Source organism: Dunckerocampus dactyliophorus, chromosome 3, assembly GCF_027744805.1.
Source record: "Dunckerocampus dactyliophorus isolate RoL2022-P2 chromosome 3, RoL_Ddac_1.1, whole genome shotgun sequence".
Taxonomy (NCBI): domain Eukaryota; kingdom Metazoa; phylum Chordata; class Actinopteri; order Syngnathiformes; family Syngnathidae; genus Dunckerocampus; species Dunckerocampus dactyliophorus.
Window position 1 is genome coordinate 21,457,051 of NC_072821.1, and position 24,150 is coordinate 21,481,200.

The 24,150-nt window shown below is 39.9% G+C and overlaps 2 protein-coding genes across 2 annotated transcripts; one reads left to right on the forward strand and one right to left on the reverse strand.

Moving 5' to 3' along the window:
- Positions 1 to 3,796: 3,796 nt before the first annotated feature.
- dpep1 (dipeptidase 1) lies at positions 3,797 to 12,963 on the reverse strand. The gene is made up of 10 exons (XM_054770903.1): positions 12,851 to 12,963; positions 12,613 to 12,739; positions 9,944 to 10,076; positions 9,718 to 9,868; positions 9,294 to 9,363; positions 5,000 to 5,176; positions 4,742 to 4,826; positions 4,594 to 4,669; positions 4,358 to 4,493; positions 3,797 to 3,985 (listed from the first exon to the last, which is right to left on the reverse strand). Exons 1-10 carry the CDS (start codon positions 12,961 to 12,963, stop codon positions 3,797 to 3,799), a joined length of 1,257 nt encoding a protein of 418 aa, XP_054626878.1.
- A 3,255-nt stretch (positions 12,964 to 16,218) lies between these two features.
- sult5a1 (sulfotransferase family 5A, member 1) lies at positions 16,219 to 22,127 on the forward strand. Its single transcript, XM_054770904.1, has 6 exons — positions 16,219 to 16,438; positions 20,902 to 21,110; positions 21,188 to 21,314; positions 21,377 to 21,474; positions 21,576 to 21,756; positions 21,979 to 22,127. The coding sequence occupies exons 1-6, from the start codon at positions 16,300 to 16,302 to the stop codon at positions 22,125 to 22,127; spliced, it is 903 nt and encodes a 300-aa protein (XP_054626879.1). The 5' UTR covers positions 16,219 to 16,299.
- The last annotated feature ends 2,023 nt before the right edge of the window (positions 22,128 to 24,150 follow it).

The window sequence follows — 24,150 nt, forward strand, 5'->3', positions numbered from 1 at the left end:
TGACAAAGGTTCCACCTGAATGCTGCTCCCACTGAATAATATTCTTTTTTCCATATTTCACAGCATATATGACGAAAATACACATTTTACAGCTGTTGAATCAAATCAACCAAAAACATTTGCACTGCTTTTTTTTTTTCTTCCGTGCATGACACATGCATATAATCATGCTCTCTAAACTTAATAACTGGTTGAGCCACCCTCAGCAGCAACAACTGCAATCAAGTGTTTGCAATAACTTACAACAAGGGTGGCCATTACGTCGATCGCAAGCTACCGGTAGATCGCCAAGGTAGTTTGGGTCGATCACGAAAACGTCACTTTGTAGTTGTCATATGACATCAGTCAGCTGACATTAAGCTCCCCTCCTGATTCGCGCTCGCTCCCCCGCAGCGTTTCAAGCTACACACCAAGATGCAACTTTCATCTTTATTGTTCTGATTATGGATAAACTAACTCTGCGGTAAGATGTCTATACTGTATCTATAACAAAAGTTATCTGTTCACTTGTAGCGGCCAGCTACATAGAAAAAAAGTGTATTGTTTACTGGCTTTGCTTGGCGTCGTGAACTCTCCTACAGAAATCAGTGTTTTCTACATGTTCGCTTCTTAAACTATTATTTCATGATGAAATTAAAAACGTGCCCTTTGGTGAAACCTTTTCAATATGTTGCCTTGACTTCGGCTACATTGTCTTTTGCATAATCGTTTTAAATTCTTGTATATCAGTAATGTTTGATAGCAAATGCTAACTGGATGTAATACATGAACTGTGTGCCCTAATGAACGTTACATAGCTAATTTGACTGACATATTACCAGTACTCAGGTTATGTACACAACTATTTAGGAGTTATGTGTAATTATCTTTATTTCCATATTGAAGTGAATTATGATAGCAACTACTTGGATTACCTGTAAACTTTGAAAATGTGAATGTGAAATACGAATCATTAATAATTACAATACAATTTCAGAGTTTACTGGTTACATTTTGTATATGTTATGTTTTATAGAAAGAGGTAGATCATTTTGACTTGTACTTGCATACTGAGAAAGTGCGTGCACTCCTGGTATACATGTATAACGTACACAAACACATACTCATATTTTTTTAAAATAAATATAGTAAATATATATACTTTCTATATTTATAGTAGTAGGTAGATCTTTGGGACTTGGTCATTTCAAAAGTAGCTCGCAGGCTACTTTCGTGTGAGCACCCTTGACTTACAATGAGTAACTCATCTTTGCAGAATTGTTGTAATTCAGCCACATTGGAGGGTTTTCCAGCATGAACCGCCTTTTTAAAGTCCTGCCACAGTATCTCAGTAGGATTCAGGTCAGGGCTTTGACTTAGCCACTCTAAAGTCTTCATTTCATTTTTTTTCAGCCATTCAGAGGTGGACTTGCTGGGGTGTTTTGGATCATTGACCTGCTGCAGAAACCAAGTTGTTTTCAGCTTGAGGTCACGAACAGATGGCCGGAAATTCTCTTTCAGGATTTTTTGGTAGACAGCAGAATTAATGGTTCCATTCATCACAGCAAGTCTTCCAGGTCCTGAAGCAGCAAAACCACACTACCACCGCCATATTTTACTGTTGGTATGATGTTCTTTTTCTGAAATGCGGTGTTACTTTTACGCAGGGATGTAATGGGACACACACCTTCCAAAAAGTTCAAATTTTGCCTCGTCAGACCAATTTTCCCAAAGGTCTTGGGGCTCACCAAAATGTTTTCTGGCAAAATTAAAACAAGCCTTACTGTTCTTTTTGTTCAGTAGTGGTTTTCATCTTGGAACTCTGCCATGCATGCCGTTTTTGCCCAGTGTCTTTCTTATGGTGGAGTCATGAACACTGACCTTAACTGAGGCAAGTCAGGCCTGCAATTCTTTGGATGTTGTTGTGGGGTCTTTTGTGACCTCTTGGATGAGTTGTCGCCGCGCACTTGGGGTAAATTTGGTTGGCTGGCCACTCCTGGGAAGGTTCACCACTGTTCCATGTTTTTGCCATTTGTGTATAATGGCTCTCACTGTGGTTCGCTGGAGTCCCAAAGCTTTAGAAATTACTTTATAACCTTTTCCAGTTTGATAGACCTCAATTAATCGCAGTTATGTTTTAACAGGGGGGGCAATCACTTTTTCCACACAGGGCCATGTGATTTTGGATTTTTTTCTCCATTTTTCTTTAATAATAAAAAGTTTCATTTAAAAACTGCATTTTGTGTTTACTTGTGTTGACTATTATTTAAATTTGCTTGATGATCTGAAACATTTAAGTATGACAAACATGCAAAAAAATAAGAAATTAGGAAGGGGGTAAACACTTTTTCACACCACTGTACATATATAGAGACAAAAAAGAAAAGAAAAGAATAAAAGAAAAGTGTGTGTAAAAGAGTGTTTGTATACGTGTATGTCTTGTTGGAGATTAAATTCTGCGCAACCCAATAAAGGTCAAAAGGACCACTTTAGTAAATTAATTAAGCCAATTTCACCTCCCCTTACGTGTTCGTTAATCTCTAGTTATGAGAAGGAAAGAAGACTCACACACTGGTATTAGATTTACAAAATGTATTGAAAAATAGACAGATTAATTTCACATTCTTCGGATATCCGGGCTAGCTGTCTCTCCTAATGTCCTCCTGTGGCTTCCTGACCAGAAGGAGAGAGACCCCCCCCCCGATCGCTTGTCCCCCCTGCCTTTTTATACATAATTGTTTGGCGTCAGAGTCTCTCAAGATAACCGTCTCCCGGATTCTCTGACGAAGCTTGTGTGACTCCGGCAGGTGACAGTCGGCTCTTTTGCTGACTTGTTTACACTTTTCTTGTACAAACAGCAAATACTTCCCAGTCTGTCTCAAGGCCTATTTTAACTATGTTTTTATTCCCATATCTGGCTGCTGGTCCAGGCTGGCCTTCGCTGATTGTATACTTTTTGTGAGCTCAAACTATTTCTGTTTGACCTTTGACAGTTGTTATATAAAGCTAATTGTTAATAAAGCATTATTTCTATAAACTACTTGTAATCAGTCAGTTAATCATATAACAGTTCTATTTATACTGTACTTATATTAAGAGGCTCAATTAATAATTCAATCAATAAACATCAATGCAAACAGTTATTCTAAAATCTACTTGTATATGTCACTTAATTAATAAAATCAATCAGTAAATCAGTTTTAAGCCTACAGTCTCGTATAGTAAATGCTAACCACTACTCCACCGTGCGGTTATAATCAAGTTTAGACTATACAGCAACAAATGAAGAGTTAATTTGCAAAAAAAAAAAAATGGGGGTATGCTGGAGCCTATCCCAGCTGACTTCGGGCGAAAGGCGGGTTACAGTGTTCCCTCGTTTATCACGGGGGTTAGGTTCCCAAAATAGCCCGCAATAAGTGAAATCTGCGAAGTAGGCAACTGTATTTTTGTACAATTAGTATATATGTTTTAAGACTGTAAAACCCCTTACCATACACTTGATACTTTTCTCAGACAGACATTAACATTTTATCACATTTATCTCGTTTAAACACTCAAAGTTCAAATTTCGCAGGCTTCATCAGTTCATGCTCGAAGACTAGCGCTATCCTATCTATTGTTTGAGCATGACTAGACTATGCTAGAGCTGTCCTATCTAGTCTTTTTGCATGAACTGCTGAAGCTTGCTTGGCTTAGTCAGTCTTTTAAGACAACCTGAACAGTTGCGATTAATTCAATGCCCTGAGAACACACTTAAAGCAACCAAACAAATGGCATCACTTTTGATCAGTTAAAACTTATGAAAGTGACAAACATGCTATGAGGTTATCAATGGGATGGTAGAGTGTAAAGTCAGGGATAAAAGTAGAGACATAATGCTTAGTGAATGGATAATTCCACCGTTGCCTTTGTCGTCGTAACCATAGCTCGTCCTACACGGGTTCTTCACCTCACTATATGGGATAGGAACATCATCTGGTTTATTGCTGCTCAGACTGTCACGGACCTGGCGAGCGATAATAAAAGTGTTAGTCTCCATGCCATCAAACTTCAGGTCATTCCATAGCTAAGTCATCTTTAAGTCATCACACTACATGACCATGCCTGCTGCAAATATGCTTGATGGCCATCACCTTGTTGCATGTTTTATGACATATTATGAGCACCATATAGAATTACAGCTTCCTCCACTTGGAGTCACTGATGTTACATAACTGTTTTATACACTATGACTTGATGGAATTTATGAAGCCACAGTCCAGCACTGAAGGTCACAGAACTGCATTTTTATGCACAAACTAGATGTGTACGTTCTCCATGGCACACATGGAAGTATGTGTGTGTGTTGTATTTATTTTTTGGTTCACCCATCACTCACCTCTTCAGCTCGTTTGAGTACACGCAGCAAGTTGTTTCCCAGAGCAGCTTTGACATCATCATCAGACCATCCTCTTCTTAGCAGCTCAGCTACCAGATTGGGTACTTTGGACACGTCCTCAAGACCCTCTGGAAGTCTAACATGATGAGTTGGACAACAACAACAACATCAAAATTCATTTTAAATGCGTTGGTGGAGTTGGGTGTTAGATCAACTCTGAAGTGCTCATTAATTACCTGGTAACGCCATCATAGTCCCCACCAAAACCAATAATGCCAGCTCCCGCCACTTTCCTTATGTGGTCAAAGTGATCTAGATGAAAACATCTTGTTAAACAGAATAATAAACACTCATAAAGCTTGTGGTTGCATGATTGTATTATACCTGCAACATTGGACAGGGTGGCAGTCTGGCTACAGGCTACATAGTCATTGTAGAAGTTGACCATTACTATTCCTCCATTTTCATTCTGGACACACCATAGGATGTCACATGACAATAAAACTTTAGTCCATATAGTCTCTTTGGTTTCTGTCTGTGGCTACCTTTTCCTAATCAATATAGTACTGGATGTTCTTCATACAGTAGAATGAATGAATACAGCAGTGTTACCTTCCACACATTCTATTCTCACACACTCACCACTCTTTTGAGAACATCATCAGGAACATTCCTCTTGTGTGGACAAATACTGAAGGCGGAGGAGTGGCTGAAGATGACAGGTGCCTTTGACATGTCCAACACTTGGTTCATCACTCTTACAGACACATGAGCCAGGTCTATCAGCATTCCCACACGATTCATTTCTGCAATCACTTGCTGGAGGTGCATGAAATGACTTTTTAGTGCATTCAATCACTCATTTTCATTTTACTATAACGACACTACAATAATAACATGCATTGTGCTAAATTCAACAATATTAACAAATACACTTCATTGATTGATCATCACCAATAGGTTACGGTGTATACGAGATTTACTTTGTGAAATTCAGTCAAACATTTTACAAGTATTTAGATTTCTATTACTTACTTTATTTGCCTTTATTTTAATGTCTCCACTTAATCTAACCTATTTATTTTGTATTTATTATTAACAATTTCCTATATTAACAATATTAACAATTTCCTATTTTATTACTCATATAAATGCTTACTTTTATTTCTATCCGTATTTTGACCATTTTTATTTCTTTATTTTCCTTAACACTGCACAAGCTACATGGGCCGTGTCACCAAATCTGTGCTATTTGTGTTCCCAGGAAATAAAATGTATAAATGCACAATAAAATTAACTGTAAAATAAATGTCATTAACAAAATATTTTATTGAAAAATAATTTACCAATAATTGATTAATTTATATGTTTTCACTCCTCCGTGAATTACCACCTTATCGTGGTGGAGGGGTTTGAGTGCCTGAGTGATCCAAGGAGCTATGTTGTCAGGGGTTATTTGCCCCTGGTAGGGTCTCACAAGACACACAGGTCTTAGGTGACGGGCCAGACTAAGAGTGATTCAGAAGACCGTATGAAAAAAGACACGGCTTGCCCGGACGTAAGATACCGGGGCCTCACTCTGAAGCCAGACCGTTCGGTGAAATGTGTTTTGGGTGGCAGTCGAGGGCGGGCACCTGGGCAACCTGGTCTTTATATTAAATCTCGTTCTTGGGACATGGAATGTCACTTCTCTGGTGGGGAAGGAGCCCAAGCTTGTGCAAGAGGTTGAGACATTCCAACTAGACATAGTTGGACTCACCTCAATCCACAGTTCGGGTTCTGGAACCAAACTCCTTGAGAGGGGCTGGACCTTGTTCTACTCTGGAGTTGCTGCAGGGGAGAGGCGGCAAGCTGGTGTGGGCTTATTAATAGTCCCCCGGCTCGGTGCCTCCGTGTTGGAGTCATCCCCAGTGAACGAGAGGGTCATTTCCCTACGCCTTCGGGTTGGGAAAGGGTCTGTCGTTTGTGCGTAAGCGCCAAACAGCAGTTCAGAGTACCCAACCTTCTTGGAGTCCCTCAGAGGGGTGCAGGAGGTTATACCAGGAGACTTCATGGGCAATGACAGTGTGACCTGGAGGGGTGTGATTGGGAGGAACGGCCTCCCCGATCTGAACCCGTGCGGTGTGATGTTTCTGTGCGAACCACAGTTTGTCCATTACAAACACCATGTTTGAACATAAGGATGTCCACAAGTGCACTTGGCACCAGGACACCCAAGGCCGGAGGTCTATGATCGACTTTGTAGTTGTATCATCAGATCTGTGTCCGCATGTTCTGAACACGTGGGTGAAGAGAGGGGCTGAGCTGTCAACTGATCACCACCTGGTGATGAGTTAGATAAGATGGCGGGGGAAAACACTGGACAGACCTGGGAGACCCAAACGTGTAGCGAGGTTGTGCTGGGAATGTCTGGCAGAGTCTCCCGTTCATCGAGTCTTGAACTCTCACCTCCGGCAGACCTTCGCCTGCATCCCTGCTATTTGCAGACGATGTAATGATGGCCTCATTGTGCTGTGACATTCAGCATTTACTGGGGCGGTTTGCAGCTTAGAGTGAAGCTTCTGGGATGAAACTCAGCATCTCCAAATCCAAGGCCATGTTTCTGAGTCGGAAAAGGGTGGATTGCACGCTCCGGGTTGGCAATGAGGTCCTGCCCAAGGTGGAGGAGTTGAAGTATCTCTGGGTTTTACTCACGGGTGAGGGAAGGTTGGAGTGTGAGGTTTACAGGCGAATCGGCGCAGCGTCTGCAGTTATGCGGTCGCTGTACCAGACCGTCGTATTGAAGAGAGAGCTAAGCCAGAAGACAAAGCTCTCAATTTACCAGTCGATCTATGTTCCCACCCTCACCTACGGTCATGAGCTTGGGGAACGAGATCACGGATACAAGTGGCTGAAATGAGGGTGGCTGGACTCACCCTAAGAGATTGGGTGAGGAGCTCGGTCATTCAAGAGGGTCTCAGTGTAGAGCCGCTGTTCCTTCACATCGGGAGGAGCCAGTTGAGGTGGCTCGGGCATCTAGTCCGGATGCCTCGCAGACACCTCCCTCATGCCCAGCCGGGAGAAGGCCCCGGGGCAGACCTAGAACACGCTGGAGGGATTATGTCTCACAGTTGGCCTGGGAACGCCTTGGTGTCCTCCCGGTAGAAGTGGAAGAGGTGACTGGGGACCAGGAAGTCTAGACTTGCCTACTGAGATTGCTGCCCCCACTACCCGGACCTGGATTTTTAACATACAGGCATGGAGAAAAATACTGGCATTGTGGTGGAAAAAATTCTAATTTACAGATATTGCTTCAGTCACATGTTATTTGAGTCTGTATAATGCTGGGGTGTGCAAACATTTTCCACCGAGGGTCACATTGGGACAAATCAAAGGATGGACGCACTTTGCTATTTTCCTTTTTGTAAAACAACCCATGTAGATATGCTAAGAAGTTCCATATATTTCAAGAAAAAAACGTCTGCATCTCAGCTTTGTGACGTAGGTGAAAAAGCTTGTTATTAGTACAAACCTTTTCTCCTTAAATTACACTTTTTTTTACTCCTTTTTGCATTTCTGTTGTTTTTTCATTTACATTTACATTTTCTTTTCCTTGTCATGTGTGACTTTATTCCCATAATATTTTGAGTTATTGTAATATTATAACTTTTTTGCAACCTAATTTTCTAAAAACTGCAACTTTATTCTTTGTTTTGTTTGTTTCGCATAATATTACGACTTTAGAAAATAACATCTTTTTCCTTAATATCTCAACTTTTCAAGGTTCATTTATTATTTGAGTAATAGTATATTTTTTTCCTCATAATATTACGACTTTATTCAAGTAAAATTACGACTTTTGTTCTCTCATAATGTTGTGACTTTATTCTCCTAATATTTAAATGTTATTTTTGTAACATTTGTGCATTTTTTTTTCATTTTTGCAGTTTAAAAAAAAAATGATTTTGTTGTATTATATTTTTACAATGTGCCACGGGCCAATAAAAACACCCAGAGCTCGCAAATGTCATTCTGGACATCCTGGTATGCTGTCTGTGGCCTCTGCTACACTCTGTGTTCAAAAATTACCGTTTAGGGCACCCAGAATGCCGTTTCCGTGTGGATGAGAGGCTGGAACGATAAAATACTTTGTCTTTTTGACCTGAAAACATCAGAAAGCCACTCTTGGCCTGACATCTGCAGACCGCCATGCACTATATGTTCTCTAACCGCTCTGCAATGATATAATAAACTGCTCAAGTTCTGTCTTTATTTCAGGCATTCTCGCTCTTAGTTAGGATGAAACTTTTTCCACCACATCATCCTTGGCCAACAACACTGGCATCTTTGGCATGCCAATATTTTTGGTCATTACTTTATTTGTGTTACTCCTTAGCCCGCTATACTTTACTTTATTTTCTTAAATTCCGGTGTTTTAGCCTCTACTTTTTTGTTAAACTTTGAACCCTGCGGCTTATACAGCGGTGTGGCTAATTTATTGCTAAATTCTAATCTCATGACATCTCCTTTACTTCAGAACTACTACTAATTGTTTAAATAGTGTGCCGCTTGCAGGTCAGTAAGGAAATGGTAGCTCTTTCTTTGGCAGGAGCCAATCAGGAGCTATTAGTGCACTCACAACAAGCTTGTCAACCCATTGGAAGTCAGTGGAGGTTTAAGGTTTAAGGTGACAAGGTTTTACAAGACTTTTACATCCTGGGCTGGTCGTCAGCCAATCACAGGACACACATGGACAAACAACCATTCACAGTCTCATTGACACATATGGACAATTTGTGGTCTCCATTAACCAAACATGCATGTTTTTGGACATTGAGAGGAAACCAGAGTGCCTCCATACCGCTTCGATATAGCAATATATAGAAAATTCTACATAGCAATCTCCAGATCTATATATTTACATGTTCCTTTTAAAGTATATTCCTTGTAGACTGACCTTGCCAAATGGAGATAGGCCATTTTGCTGAGATGGTTCTGCTCCAGTGTCCACAAGCCAGTTATCTGCCCTGATAGTAAAAGCATTTATAACATGTAAAAGCAAAGCAGCCAATGAGACCAGACAATAACCTGAACAAATGCTATCAAGTCAATGATGAATAGAATGATATTTTCAGTATGCTGTTTTTCAGGTCAAAGGACATAAAAGGTGTTCAGTCCCATTATTTTCATTGTTTAGTAGATGATTGCTGATAATCCATCAGGTGTTCATGTATGACTCCACCAACAGGATCTTCTAGTAAATCTGATACCTCTGAGATCTCAGCAGGAAGGTCCCTTCCTCTCCTCAGCACAAAGTGCACTTACCACAAGCACATATGTAGTCATGCACATTGACAGTGCCACACACAAACACAACCTACCAGGGTGTGTTGCAGGAGTGTGTGAGTGTAAGGTAGCGGACCCCCAACTGATACAAGGTACGCAGTGTGCCCAGACTGCTGTCAATGGAGTGACCCCCCTCAACCCCGATCAGACTGGCCGTCTTGTTGTGTCTGAATGCCTCCATGATGTCTGCATGTAACAAGGAAAACAGGTGACACTTGTTGCATGTGCATTGTCACGAGAGTCGAGCACAGCGTTCCAAACCTTGGCTGCTGGTGGCAAACATGAAATCGTTGGGGTATTTGTGACACATCCTATGGATCACATCAATCTGCTCCAGTGTTTGTCTGACTGCATCTTTGTACTGAGTGTCACAGGGCACATAGGCCGACCAGAACTGAAACAGGAACAAAGGTTCATGTCATTATGGACCATCGTTGTCTGTCATGACATACTGTAAGTGTCTTTTACTGCACAGATACAGCCCAAATGGCACCAGCACCAATAAAACAGATGACAACAAAGTGCACAATAACAATCAAAAAAAGTACGATTGTGGTTCCAATGATAAAAGTCAAATTTGAAGTCAACATTCACAAGAAAGTGGCTTTGAAACTCATTTCACTCAGTTTAGATGAACACGATAAGGAGCAGATTAGTTTGATATGTTTAGTATTTTACTGTAGATACCAGAGAGAGGTATCACATCAAAGTTACGTAAAAAACAACGATTGTCATGAAACTTTGTGGTTAGGTAGGACATGTGTGCAGGAAGAACACATTCAATTTTGGTGCACATCAAAATAACAATGTGGATAAAGGAATTGATTGTTTGTCGATGGAACTCCAAAACGCAAATGGTTCCATCTCATTTATAGTACCACACTACCACATTATGCAGCACACAATATCAATCATGTACATTTGTGGAGCATCCGTTATCATATTTATTATTCTATGCTTATTTCACCCCAAAGTTAGTCTTGGACTAATACACACAACAAAATCTTCACAATCTCAGTTATTAGTGTTGCTGCATCGGCCACAAACTGTGTGGTACCTAAGTACGTTTTTTGCGCATAAAGAGAACTTTTTTTCTCCCAAAATTCGATTCTTATTGCTTATTATTATGATTAAAATATTTTTAAATGAAGCATGAAAATGCAAGTGCAATTTACTGGCAGGTAATTATCCAATAAATACAATTCTCAAATAAAAAAAATACAAATTTGATAAAGCATACAGAAAAATTGAAGGATGAATGGGCCAATATGATGTGTACATTAAAGATGCTAAAACCAATCCAATGTAGCTCAGTGTGTTGTACTATAAGCTATTTATGATTTGTGTTATAGGTGACAAAGCAACTTAGAGTAATAAATAAAATACTGTATCTCATTGGAAAGAACAAACTGCAGGCTGAAAATGGCCCCTGGGCCACACTTTGGACACCCCTGGTTTACAGCGTTTCTATTTAGGAAGGTGCAAGTGCAACAGTAAGGGTTTGAACAAGGCGATGATCATTTTATTTTGAGTGAAGTTTCTCATCTGAAGTGCAACATTAATAGCTGCAGCACGCATAACCGTTGTCATCTCTACAAACAATGGCAGCATGCGGATTTCATCTTACAGTGTGCACTCATCCTTTTCTGTGTACTGAGGCTAAGTATTCAAAAACAAGTGCACCGCACCTCGACGTCGAGGTCAGGAGGTGGTGGGCCTGGCAGGCACGAAGCTGAGGAGATCTACTGGGTCCAAGTCGCCTTGATGTATCACTGATGCAGGGCTGCACGGCTCTTATTGCCTATGCTGTCCGATACACTGTACACTCTGGCCTACACTCCATCGCCGAATGCTTTGCCTTTGCGTATGCTTTTAGGCAGACTGTCCCTCACTTGAAATATGTACACATTCTGCACTACAGATGTCCCGATCCGATCTTCAGGATTGGGATCGGGCCGATCTGGTTGCCGTATAACGTTCGTGACAACACAGTAGGTGATGTAAAGCGCGTCAAAGCTGGTTGCCACTCGAGTCCCGCAAGAAGAAGAAAACGCAGCACCACCATGCAGACATGTCCGTGGTGTACCGTGACAAAGTTAGTTTCACGTTGGACCTTGGGCATTCAGCTCCGTAGCTACAGCGGTAGTTCCCTCTCACTGTGCCGGACTGCTGCGTCATGGTGTAGGGAGCTCGCACAGGATGTGCAGCTCTGGTTGCTTATAATAGGGAATGCCCAAACACTAGTAAACATGTCGAAACGGCGGCGAAAAACCTTGGAAACTCCTCGTGAATGGAAACTAGCAGGGTTCACTTACGTTAGCTAGTGCAGCTTGTGCGTGTGGGCGTGTGCATGTGTTTGTGTGTGAATGTCATATATAATGTCATACATAAAAAATGTCATGTATTCTAAATCACACCACAAATTGATCTATAAACATGTCAAATGATTAGTCCTACACTAAAAGTACTTTGCACGCCCATTTTTTCCAGTTTTATCTTTTATTGGATGGACTTTTATTGGATTTTTTTTATTGGATTAGAGAGCTGACTCAGAGGTTTGTTAAAAAAGTCAAACAATATTGTTGGTCATGCTGTGTAATAAAAAAAGTACATTCAGCAATACTTTCGTTGCATTATTTTTAATGCTTTCAAGAGCCATTTTCATAACCATGTTCAATTCCACAAATTCATGTTTGTAACAAAAGCTTATTATTATGAAAAAAAAAACGATCGGATCGGATCAGCAAGACTATGAAAAAAATCAGATAGGATTGGAAGCCAAAAAATGTGGATTGGGACCTATTCTGCACCTCTCATGGAGTTAAAAAGGGCAACCAAAATATTAGAAACATCTCTCAGTATGATCCAGGGATGACTGTGCAGACGTACCTAATAAAGTGAAGTTAAAAATAGTAAATATTAGAATTTACCTGCGCTCCCAGACGCCCCTTCTTTATCTTTGGGATGTTGGTGTGTGTTGTTTCCAGAGTGTTTAGCTCCACTTGGTTGAGCTGGTTGTTGAATAGTTTCCGAAGTTGCCAGGGCAGGTCGTTGTGGCTGCAAAACGAGAAGAAAAAACAACAACTAGTTTACCCGTATGGACGTATTTCATAACAGCAATATTTCAGTATTAAGTATTAAGGCGTTTAAATGGAAAACAGATCTCACCCATCGATGAGTGGCGTTTCAGACATCAGCTTCAGAGCTCTGTTCATGTACAAGTCCTCACCCGAGGTGACGACCCAACACATGAGACACAAGACCACGGACTCAGCTAACATTTTTTTACGATTTCACAAGCAATTGCTTTGAGTTCCTGCCACCAAGCTCAAGTCAATTGATTTTTGTCGTTTTCTTGCATGAACCCATGTTATAAACCTTCAAGTTTGACCTCAGTGCAAAGCTCCTCCTCAGTCTTGTCTTGTCATAAACTGTGCACAGTAGCTTAACCCTCTGACCATGTCCACAGCGGTAAACACCACGTGTTGGTTAATGTATAGTGAAGCTGCTGGCTAAACAACAGACATGGATTTGAACCAGCAAACTTCACACACCCAAGCAACTAGACACACCTTGTCAAAACCATGTGACCTTTTCATGACACAGGAGGAGTCAGGTTCACGTGGGCACAGTTGGATGTGCGTGCTTATGCACATGGAAGCCAGAAATGGCTCGCACTTGCTTGTGCAGGGGAGAATTATGGTAATGGGAATGGTTTGAACATGCATCCAAGTTACAGTCCAATACATCACATACTATAGTTCACAGTTCTATACGTCCAAAAGGAGTAGGAAGAAGCAAAGCATTTAATCCTACCCCGATCCGTTTCACATCAATTGCAACACGTTTAATGGCTTCCTGTATTCCAAATGTAGTCTTTACCAGTGAATACATAGGCAAATAATGTGGTAATGTAACAATGTGGTAACATAATTGTTGAAGTTTTTTCACCTAATGATTCATACAGCAATCATAATAAATAATAGTCAGATGACAGTAACGCAGTTGGATCATGAATGAATACAGACAATGTAATTTTCCAGTAGTGATAAGAAATGAAGAGTAGTGCAGTTGGCATTTGAATTGGCATCGCACAGATAATTCCTTGTACTTTGTAAACATCAATTGCTTCTACTGTTTCTTAAAATGGCTCATTTTAGTGCATTGTTTGAGTTCTTTACTCAATCCGTTCCACAGTTTAATTCTAAAGGTTTTTAGCGTTGTTCGTGCGTATAAGTGTTTTAAGTTTAGTTTTTCCCTAAACTCATATTGCTCCTCTCTTGCTGAGAAGAACGTTTTTGGGTAACAGGTTATTGTTTGCTTTATGCATAATTTTAGCTGTTTGGAAGTTTACCAGATCAGCAAATTTTAATAATTGTGATTTTAGAAATACTGTAAAGGGTTTGTATGTTCTCAATAAGCTGTATTATGGATTATTATTAATTGCTCTTTTTTGTGGCACGTTTAGCGAGTGACCATGACCATGACTCGCCCACAACAGGGAGCCAACAAGCCAAAGAGTTGTATTTTGCCACAAGCCCAGCGACAAAGATCCACAAACGTAGGGGTGCCCAAAGTGCAGCTAGTGGCATGGATGGCCCATCCATGGCCCATGGCTCAATTGTCATTGCATCACTGCAGAAACAAAATACAATTAAAAAAACAGCAAAAATGGTAAAAATAGAGCAAAATGCACAATGAGAAAAAGCTGAAATGTTAACGCCAACAACCAATAAGAACACAAAGCTTTGCAATTAAAGACTTTAAATACTGTATCTATCACTTAATTAATTTACTTTAAAAAATGTTCTACAAAATAAATAAATATATGTATATGTACAATACATATTTAAATATATACTATATACAGTATCTTTTTAGGCATATACTGTATATCCAGGGTGGTGTAGATCTTGCACAGGTTCACAGCCGAGACCAGAGATCTTGGGCTCAAAAAGGTTGGTGACCACTGTCTCTGGCAATGTGACATGCATTGGTTATCAAATACATATTAAATCTGACATACTTTATGAATTAAAGCTGGAACAAAAATATGTATTTCATTCAAGGTTTGGCACAGGGGGAAATTTAGGTGGTCCTGATATTTTACAGTTATGTACCGGTACATTTTTTCTTGACTTTTCTTTTCTTTTTTCAGTTCAGTCTTTTTTCTAATAGTCAAACCAGAATAGAGTCAAAAGTCAATTTATTTCAGGCGTTCATTTCAGACTAAGAACTTGAAAAGCTTTGTGGTTTATTTGCCGATTAGGGTGTGACATCAGTAGTTTGCAAAATTCAATTTGATGCAATGCCTGAATATGCAGTTTTTATAATTTTATTCCTGTCTGCAAAGGACATAAGTCATAAGTTTGTGTGTGTGTAGAGGGGCGTGGTCACGCGAGCACCGGTGGGTCTGCGTGCTTACGCACACCATCCATCCATTTTCTATACCGCTTCTCCTCATTAGGGTCACGGGGGTATGCTGGAGCCTATCCCAGCTGACTTCGGGCGACAGGCGGGGTACACCCTGGACTGGACGCCAGCCAATTGTAGGGCATATATAGACAAACAACCATTCACACTCACATTCATACCTATGGACAATTTAGAGCCACCAATTAACCTAACATGCATGTTTTTGGAATGTGGGAGGAAACCGGAGTACCCGGAGAAAACCCACGCGAGCACGGGGAGAACATGCAAACTCCACACAGGGGAGAATCGAAACCACGTCTTCCCGATCTCCAGACTGTGACTGTGTGGCCAACATGCTAACCACTAGACCACCGTGCGGCTCTATGCATACGGAAGCCATACAGTAAATGGCGTGCACTTGCTTGTGTCTGAGAGAGGAAAGGCTGGGAAGCCATAATTTTTGTTGGTCATTTTCGTACGCATTCGTCACGTGTCCGTACGCTGCTCCAAGCCATTATTCTCATATGCAAAATATGTTTGTTATATATGTTAAATATGTTTGTTCGTTATTCGGGTTTGGTCCGATAACTATCAGAACTTATTATAATAAACCCACCACGCCAAATCCTTTTTCATCACTTTCTAAAAAACAAGAAAGGATGTCGGAGATAGGGCATGAAAACAGGACATGTCCTGGGAAAATGGGACATTCGGTCACCCTACTGTAGTTGTGTTACTACACCACAAGTCAGTGGTGTAGTTTTTGGATTTTAAAAACATTATCACAACCCATTGTGTCTAGTTATTAACTTAGCCTGTTAGCCTAAGTACAGTGGCCTTTAAAGGGCAAAATACATTTGGAAAAATGTTCCACTGGTAATGTTGTATTATTATTTGTTTGTTGTAATACACTGTAGGAGTGACATGGTGAGTTGAGGTTAATCACACCTAAAGTTAACAACATCCTGGTGTCAGTTCTTGTACTTTTATTTCATTGGTAATTTCAGGAACTGCCACTTGGTGTCTTGTCACTTCCTCATTTCTTTAGTTCACGTGTGACCGTGTGTGGTCCTTTGCTTTGTCAGTCTCTCTTAGTCCCACAGAGAGAGAGAGACAGAGAGAGAGGGGTGAACGTAAAGCATCGGGACAGTAAGAACGACAAAGCTAAGAAGAACAGTTGATATAATTTATTGAAGTCAGACATGTCCAGGTTCGAAGTCACAGAGACGTTTCATGGAGTAGCATTTCCTGGACACCTACACGACCAGGAGTCTTTGCAGCGAGCTGTCACATTTCCTTTTCAGGACACAGATATCCTCATTGTCTCATATCCAAAGTCAGGTAAGGACATGTGAAACCTGCAGTTGATGTATGAACCAGTGTTGTGTAGTACTCATGTTATGTCTTTACAGGTACACTATATACCAGGGGTGGGCAAACTGCAGCCCGTGGGCCACATCTGGCTCGCCAAACAACTTAATCTGGCCCATGGGGCGTTTCCAAATTACTTAAAAAAACAAAACAACCTTTAACAACAAAACTATAGCTGGCAACTTGCAGTGCCACTGTGGCACGCTTCAGTCGCACAGGAAATACTCAGATGCAATCTGTAGCTTGTACAAAAAAGCGATACAAACACAACACGTCAACACACACAATGTAACCTACCTACTGCACCACGTGGGCATACAAATAAACGTCTACGCACAACACCCATGCCAAAATTACACCCATATATTCCCACCGCAAGGCATGCTGGGTAGCTTGTGGTATTCTCTCTCCCAACACGTCGCGGCGTTTGTCGCATTTTTTCTTGATTGGAAAACATATTGAGGAGGTCGTCGGGAAATAAACAAGAACAGACATTGAGATACTCCTGATATCCAGTGTTTTATCATTCATACTTCATATTGTTGTTGTAAACGGCAGTTAAAGTTACCTGTTATGCTTCAGGCTTTGTTGTTTATAACCCACATACTGTAGTAGCAGTAGTTGATTTATGCGATACCTTAACTTGCTGTGGATGTGTCGTGTTCGTGAGTAAGAACGTTGTTCTGTTTGATGACCACCAATATATAGACGGCCACATTTTTTAACACAATGTGACGAGTCCAAAAGTTTGCCCACCACTACTATATACTTCTGTATGGTGGCAGAGAAGTGCAAAACACTTTTTTACATTTTAGAAAATAAATGAACCAAAGAAGAAAACACATCAACAAAAATTACATTTCAGAAAATACATGAACTAAAATAAAAACCAAAAAAACGTTTCAGGAAACATATGAACAAAATAAGCGCCAAGAAGTGCAAAACATTTTAACAAACGCTGAAACACTTCAGCATTTCACAAAACAAAGTAACCAAAGACGATGGACACATACAAATATGTGTTCCTGTCATGAGCTGCGTTGTCGCCACACACCTGCAGCCAATTATCACTGGACCGTCTTAAACTGATTGAAGGCAGCTGTTCAGTGCCAGATTGTTCCTTCGTTCCTCACCTGCTACCTGTGCCTCGGGATGGCAGAAATGGAACATTGAAACGATCGAATCATTTGGAACAATTGATTCAGAAAACGAATCAAGTTTTTGGAACGTTTGAAACATCTCCCCACATCTGGTGGCCAATTGGGAAATATCCCAATAAGGAAGCATCCATGTTGATTGACGTATCTGGATATCAACATTGTTTTCAGTGTATTTCTGGATGGAAGGATGTAAAAGTTTCTTGACAAAATTCTTGAAACCCTCATCTTCCACAACTGAAAAAGGTTGTGAATCCTTCACAATAAGTTCAACTAGGGCCTCTTCCAATTCTTTCTGCCTTCCTGTCAAAGAACAAGAAAAATAAAGCTTCTCTACTCTACTCTCTACAAATAAATGTGTACTCATAGGTGTATTAAAATAACATGAATACATACCATAAACACCATGCTGGCCTTGGTTACATTCAGTACTCGGTTATGCAGGGGTAGTTATACAGATATCAGCATGTTTTGTCTCCACATAGTTGTTGTGTTGTTACAAAATGCAAGTTGTTGCATGCAATGGAAACACGTAACTTTTTTTTCTTCAGCAAGATTAAAGTGTTCCCAGACAGCTGACCCGGGACTCTTTCTAACACCATCCATCTAAAGTTAATCTGAAAACGCTCAGTGCAATACACTCTGAGAGGCAAGACTTTGTAAAAAAATTGCACATTTCAAAGGCATTTGATGTTTTAGGCGTGTAGTGTGATGAATCAACAGCCAATCAGGGGAAGACACGAGAAATTACTATTTTACATATAAAGTATTGTATTGTATTTGTACTTTATTTATCCCACAGCGGGGAAATTCACTTGTTACAAAGTATATATATATTCAAAGTATATATTTAGGTTGGATATATTTTATATTTAATAGGCATTTTCATATAGGGTAATGGTAGGATTTTATTTATTATTCAATTTCAGAAAAGGAATAACAAGATCATTGATCACTGTAATGTTTCAAAACAATTGGGGTCGTAATGGAACACAACAAGGAACAGTCACATGACATGGGCCTTCTGATACAGACAGCGGAACAGTGTTTCGAATCACAAGTTCCGCCTAGGTTTTGGCACGCACCACAACACTGTTTCGATTTTGCCATCACTACCTGTGCCTACCTGTCTTGTATTTCACATTTGTATTTTGTTTATTAGCTTTCTGGTCACATTACCTACCGTGTTGTAAGTACTTTTCCTGCTTGGCTACTTCCAGCAGCGATCCTGTTTTCTGTTCACCTGTCCTGTAGTGTGTTCTATTCCTGCAGCACTTGCAGCGTTTTTTTTGTTACTATTTTTTCTGTGGCTTGGCCGTGTATTTTTGTTCTCGGACTGTTGAACCATTTTTGGATTTATTTGTTTGCCTTTTTCCCTCCACGGAGGTCACTTTTTGTATTAAACCTTTTTTTCACTACCATTTTCACTACCATTTTGTTCTTCTCTGCACCTTGGGGTCCAACAAGGACCCCAAAATAAAGCAAAATATGTTCTTGACCAAAAATCACTCCACACTCTGTACTGTTCCTTAGTATTACCATATCTAACATATTGTGTGGAGATATGGGGTAATAATTACAAAAGCAATCTTCACTCACTCACTGTACTGCAAAAAAGATCTGTAAGGATCATTCACAATGCCAAGTATAGAGAACATACAAACCCTCTATTTTTAAAATCGCAGATATTAAAATTTGCAGATTTAGTACACTTTCAAATCGCTAGAATAATGTTTAAAGTTAATAACAACTCGTTACCCAAAAACCTCATACAGTATTTCTCAATCAGAGAGGAGAAATATGATCTTAGAGGAAAATTAAACCTAAAACATTTATACGCGAGAACTACGCTGAAAACCCACAGCATTTCTGTGTGTGGAATTAAATTATGGAACGGATTGAGTAAGGAACTAAAACAATGTACAGAGAAGAGCAAATTCAAAAAACAATACAAGCAGTTGATGTTTGCTAAATACAAGGCAGAAGAGTCTTGATTGTTCTGTCAGGTTTGTTATGTTTTTGTTTTTGTTTGTTTATAAAAAAGTTATTTATTTATTTATTTATTTATTAATTATTGTTATTATTATTATTATTATTATTATTATTATTATTATTATTATTATTAATGTATATGTATATATATATATTTAATTTTTTTTTTTTGGGGGGGGAAGGCTGTCTTACCGTTATCTATTATGTATTATCCTGACTATCACAGAAAACACGACATGGAATGCAGGAAGTGAACTACATGTACTGTACTAGATGTAGAATGGATGGGGGGTAGGATTAAATAAGCCTTGCTTCTTCCTACTCCTTTTGGACATGTGGAACTGTCAAAGAATGATTCATGAGACGTATTCCATTGTAACCTTCATGTTCAAATAAACTAAACCAAACCAAACCAAACCAACTATCGTAACAAGACAGTGCCTGACAGTGCCTGACAGTTCCTGCAGACTGATTTGGTGTAAGATATGTTAGAAAGTCATAGCATGTTAGCCTGCTAGAGCTAATTATTTGAACTAGTGATGTGCGATATGATTTCTTTCCGATCTTTCTTCCAGAAAAACAGAATCATATAAAATATGTGAAAACAGTATTTTATACAATAAAAGAAAATAAGTAAAATAATAAAACTGTTAAAATAAAATATTATTAAATATTACTATAGGAATCAAAACGACAGTAATTTACAATTCACACATGACTCCGTTTGCGATCAGCCATCATTTGCTTAGGCATTATACACTTATTCAGGCGGAAGAAAAAGTAGTTCCCATTTAGACAAGATTTCAATAATGTAGTTACTTTCACTGTGTTCTTGTTGATGATATACATTACCTCAAATGACTGAAGTATCAAACGTATGAGTATTTTGATTTGAGAATGGAAGAATTTAGAGCAAAAAGAGCTGGAATTGGATGTACTGACATTTCAGTATTGATTGCACGTCACTAATTTGAACTCCTGTCAATCTCGGCTTTGGTATGTTCCCTTTCCGGTTTGTGTGATTGTAGTTTGTTTTGTCTTTTGTTAATGTGTTTCCTGAAAAGTTAATTTGTTTGCTATTCTGTTAATGTGTTCCTGAAATGTTTGCTTTGAGATTTGCTAGAGTGTTTTCTGAAATGTCACTTTTTTGTTAATGCTTTCTGAAATGTTAGTGTGTCACTATTGAAGTGCTTTGCACATACTTTAAATATTAGTATTAAATAATACTTGCTGTCTTTTTGAACATTTTGGTGGAATACTTTCTGTAAACATCTTTATTCCCAGGCACCACATGGATGCAGCAAATGGTAACACTAATCTCCAACAGAGGGGATCCACACGTGTCCCAAACGGTTCCAAACTGGGCTCGTGCTCCCTGGCTGGAACATCATTACAGTGCTGAGCTGGTCCAGACTTTAAGCCGACCTCGAGTTATGACCACACACCTGTCACATGACATGCTGGGCCATACCCTCCAGGGCTCCAAAGCCAAGGTGTGGTTAACATTTAGACACCAATTTGAAGAATAAATCATACAATATGTACAATTTGTCTTTGTGCCACTTCACAGGTAATTTATGTAAGCAGGAACCCAAAGGATACTGTGGTGTCTTTTTACCACTTCCACAAAATGGCCAACTTCCTACCTGATGGTGGCTCCTTTCAAGAGTTTTTAAACCAATTTCTGGAGGGTACAGGTGAGATCAGATTTTGTGTCATACTGAGTGGAAGATTGTTGACGATATACGATCCTTTTCAGTGCAATTTGGATCCTGGTTTGATCATTTTAAAGGATGGACGAGCCAGTTAGGAGCCATGACTAATCTGCTTCATGTCACCTATGAAGAGATGTCAATGGTAAAGAATGTCTGCTTTACAGAGGGTCAATGTCTTAAGACGCATTAGGAGGCTGCAATGGCTTATTTGTGTTCCTTTGCTGACTTCATGGTGTCTGTTAGAATCCGCATGGTGCCATCAAGAGGGTGAGCTCTTTTCTCCAGTGCCCACTAGTTGAGGATGAGGTGAACAGCTGTGTGAGGCACTGCAGCTTCAGCAGCATGAAAGACAACAAGATGATCAACTACACTCTCGTTTCTCATGATATCTTGGACCAAAGCAAAGGCTCCTTCATGAGGAGGGGTGAGACTTTCACATACACACTCATAAACTTCATATAAATGTCTGTAAATGTTTTTGTGCGCTGAATTGCCTGAGAAATACAGTCAATGGAGTCCCTACATGTACAGGTACCATGCACATGCGCCATCTAGTGGACAATATGAGCATGACGTCACCCGGATGCTCAATAATTGCTTTATACGATACATCCTAGTCTACATCTTCATGATACATCTCTTCTAGGTAAGGTTGGCGACTGGAGGAACATGTTCACAGAGGAGCACAATCAACAGTTTGACAAGGTCCTGCTAGAGAAGTTGAAGGGTTGCTCTATTGAGTTTGTATGGGAAGAAGTGGAAGAAAAGGAGACTCATAGAGAAACACACCACTGAGATATGAAAACCTTGTGTAAGCCATGATATGATCTTTATTCTAATCCTTGTGCAGGAAAAGTAATAAAAAAACTTAGCCATATTGGGCTTTCAGATGAAATTTCTCCAAACCTTTGAATGCACATCAACTATTCTAACTATACTATGTTTTAGTATTTGTTGTATAACTTGCTGTTCTCTAAGGAGCTGAATGTAAAATTCACAACAGATGTGTGATCCATGAATAGAGCAATAAATGTCCTGGTTCCAGCAGAATTGGAATTTAAACAGTCCTCTTCATTATGCTGTTCACATTTTGATATCATGAGACCAAGACGACAGCTAACAATTGATCAACAGTACCTCAATGAAGGGGCCACTGACAACGTCTTGGGGCGTGGATGCAAAACTCGGCACAACACGGGTGCCACAATCAATGCTGTACTTCTTTGAACTCCACCTAAATCCAGGAGGCTATTACAAAAGAAGGCCCAGGCCCCCACACACACCTGCCTGGACTCCCGTAAGTTGTATTTGCTTAATTTAATGTTGACAGCACAGTTTTGGGTGTAAATACTAGCCTGCTGTTAACGTTACCATGCTAGCTTGCTATTGTTGAATGAATGAAGCCCTCTCATTTGTTTACATGACAGCAAACTAATTTCATTGTAAAGTCACGTAAGAAGTAACATTTGCGGCAAAACGAGGATCACTCGCTGTGTAACCAATGAGTCATTCTGACAGTCCTGATAGCAGTTTACTATCAATCCAGGTTTAATGATTTGCTGGACTGAAATGCATCTCTTCTCTGTCCTCACAAACTGGGAGTCAGCTCCACTGTGAATATAACACTTCCAACATGAATGGACAAAACATTTAAATAAAACACACAGAAAAAAAAAATCAATATATAATGATGAATGTCCCTTAAACTGTCCTGAGCACAATTTAAGATCCGCTGGCCAGCATACGAAAATAAAGAGTCTATATAGCTCTATACGTGTATGTATGGGCGTTGTATGAAGGCATGAGTGTGTGCTCAGGTGCCTGGGATGCTCCAGCAGCGGCAGGATGATGATGATGACGAGGCGGTACATTGTGTCCTCTTCCTCCACTATGGCCAACAAAGAACAGCAACAGTCTTTCACATCCAATTCACTAGCAGGAAAACAGCATAGTGTCATGCAGTGATGGATTGAGCAGACAAGCCTGGCACACACAGGTGGCTCTCCTATACACTTTCTGACCATGTGCAAGCCTACAGCACTCAATGCACATTGCAATATACACAGAAATACGGAACATAGTCACTTATATCATGTAGAATAACCTTCTGCTATGAACTAACAGGATTCAAAGTATCACATCAATACAAATGAATGGCAAACTCTAATTAGCGATTAGCGATTGACACACTAATACCATTAGTTTGCTTATTTTGTATATATATTTTACCTTCAACACAGCTGTATAATCTAAATGACATTGCACATCTCACATGAATGCTCACCTAGCAGGGAAACAGCACAGTGTCATGCAGTGATGGATTGAGCAGACTATACACTTTCTGACGAGCCTACAGCACTCACTGGGGGAACCATGGTAACCAATTAATGACTGTCGCAAGACTGTCGTAAAGATGTCTTTGATTGAATGATTTCTTAAAGGGAATCACATACAATTATAATGAAACAACGAATGTATGAAATTTAGTAGCATACTACTTAAGTGATAATAAAAGGATACATAGTGTGCTCCTGGACATCTGTAGTTGTGTCATGGGCTTCCCATTCCATGTCAACTTCCACGAGAGATTGGTCGTCTGTCTCCTCCAGGGCTGATGTCAGAGTGGCATGCACCTCATTGTCCCTCTCGTCCTCTCCAGGTGATGCAGGTAAGAACCAACATGGAAGAAGCATGTCACGATGCAGGACTCTCCCCCTGCCCTCACCTTCTTCAGGCTTGACAACATAGATGGGGATGCTCTCATCAGGCGGTTTAACAACATGAACAGTTGCTTCCCACTTGTCAGAGATTTTGTGTT

Excerpts from the sequence above, each read along its gene's own strand:
- sult5a1 (XM_054770904.1), top strand. The coding sequence starts at position 16,300 with ATGTCCAGGTTCGAAGTCACAGAGACGTTTCATGGAGTAGCATTTCCT. Across the intron at positions 21,111-21,187 it reads TCCAGGGCTCCAAAGCCAAG|GTAATTTATGTAAGCAGGAA; the intron begins GTGTGGTTAACA and ends GCCACTTCACAG. Across the intron at positions 21,475-21,575 it reads CCTATGAAGAGATGTCAATG|AATCCGCATGGTGCCATCAA; the intron begins GTAAAGAATGTC and ends GGTGTCTGTTAG.
- dpep1 (XM_054770903.1), bottom strand. The coding sequence starts at position 12,963 with ATGTTAGCTGAGTCCGTGGTCTTGTGTCTCATGTGTTGGGTCGTCACC. Across the intron at positions 4,827-4,999 it reads ATGATGTTCTCAAAAGAGTG|AATGAAAATGGAGGAATAGT; the intron begins GTGAGTGTGTGA and ends TGGTGTGTCCAG. Across the intron at positions 3,986-4,357 it reads TACTCAAACGAGCTGAAGAG|GTCCGTGACAGTCTGAGCAG; the intron begins GTGAGTGATGGG and ends ATCGCTCGCCAG.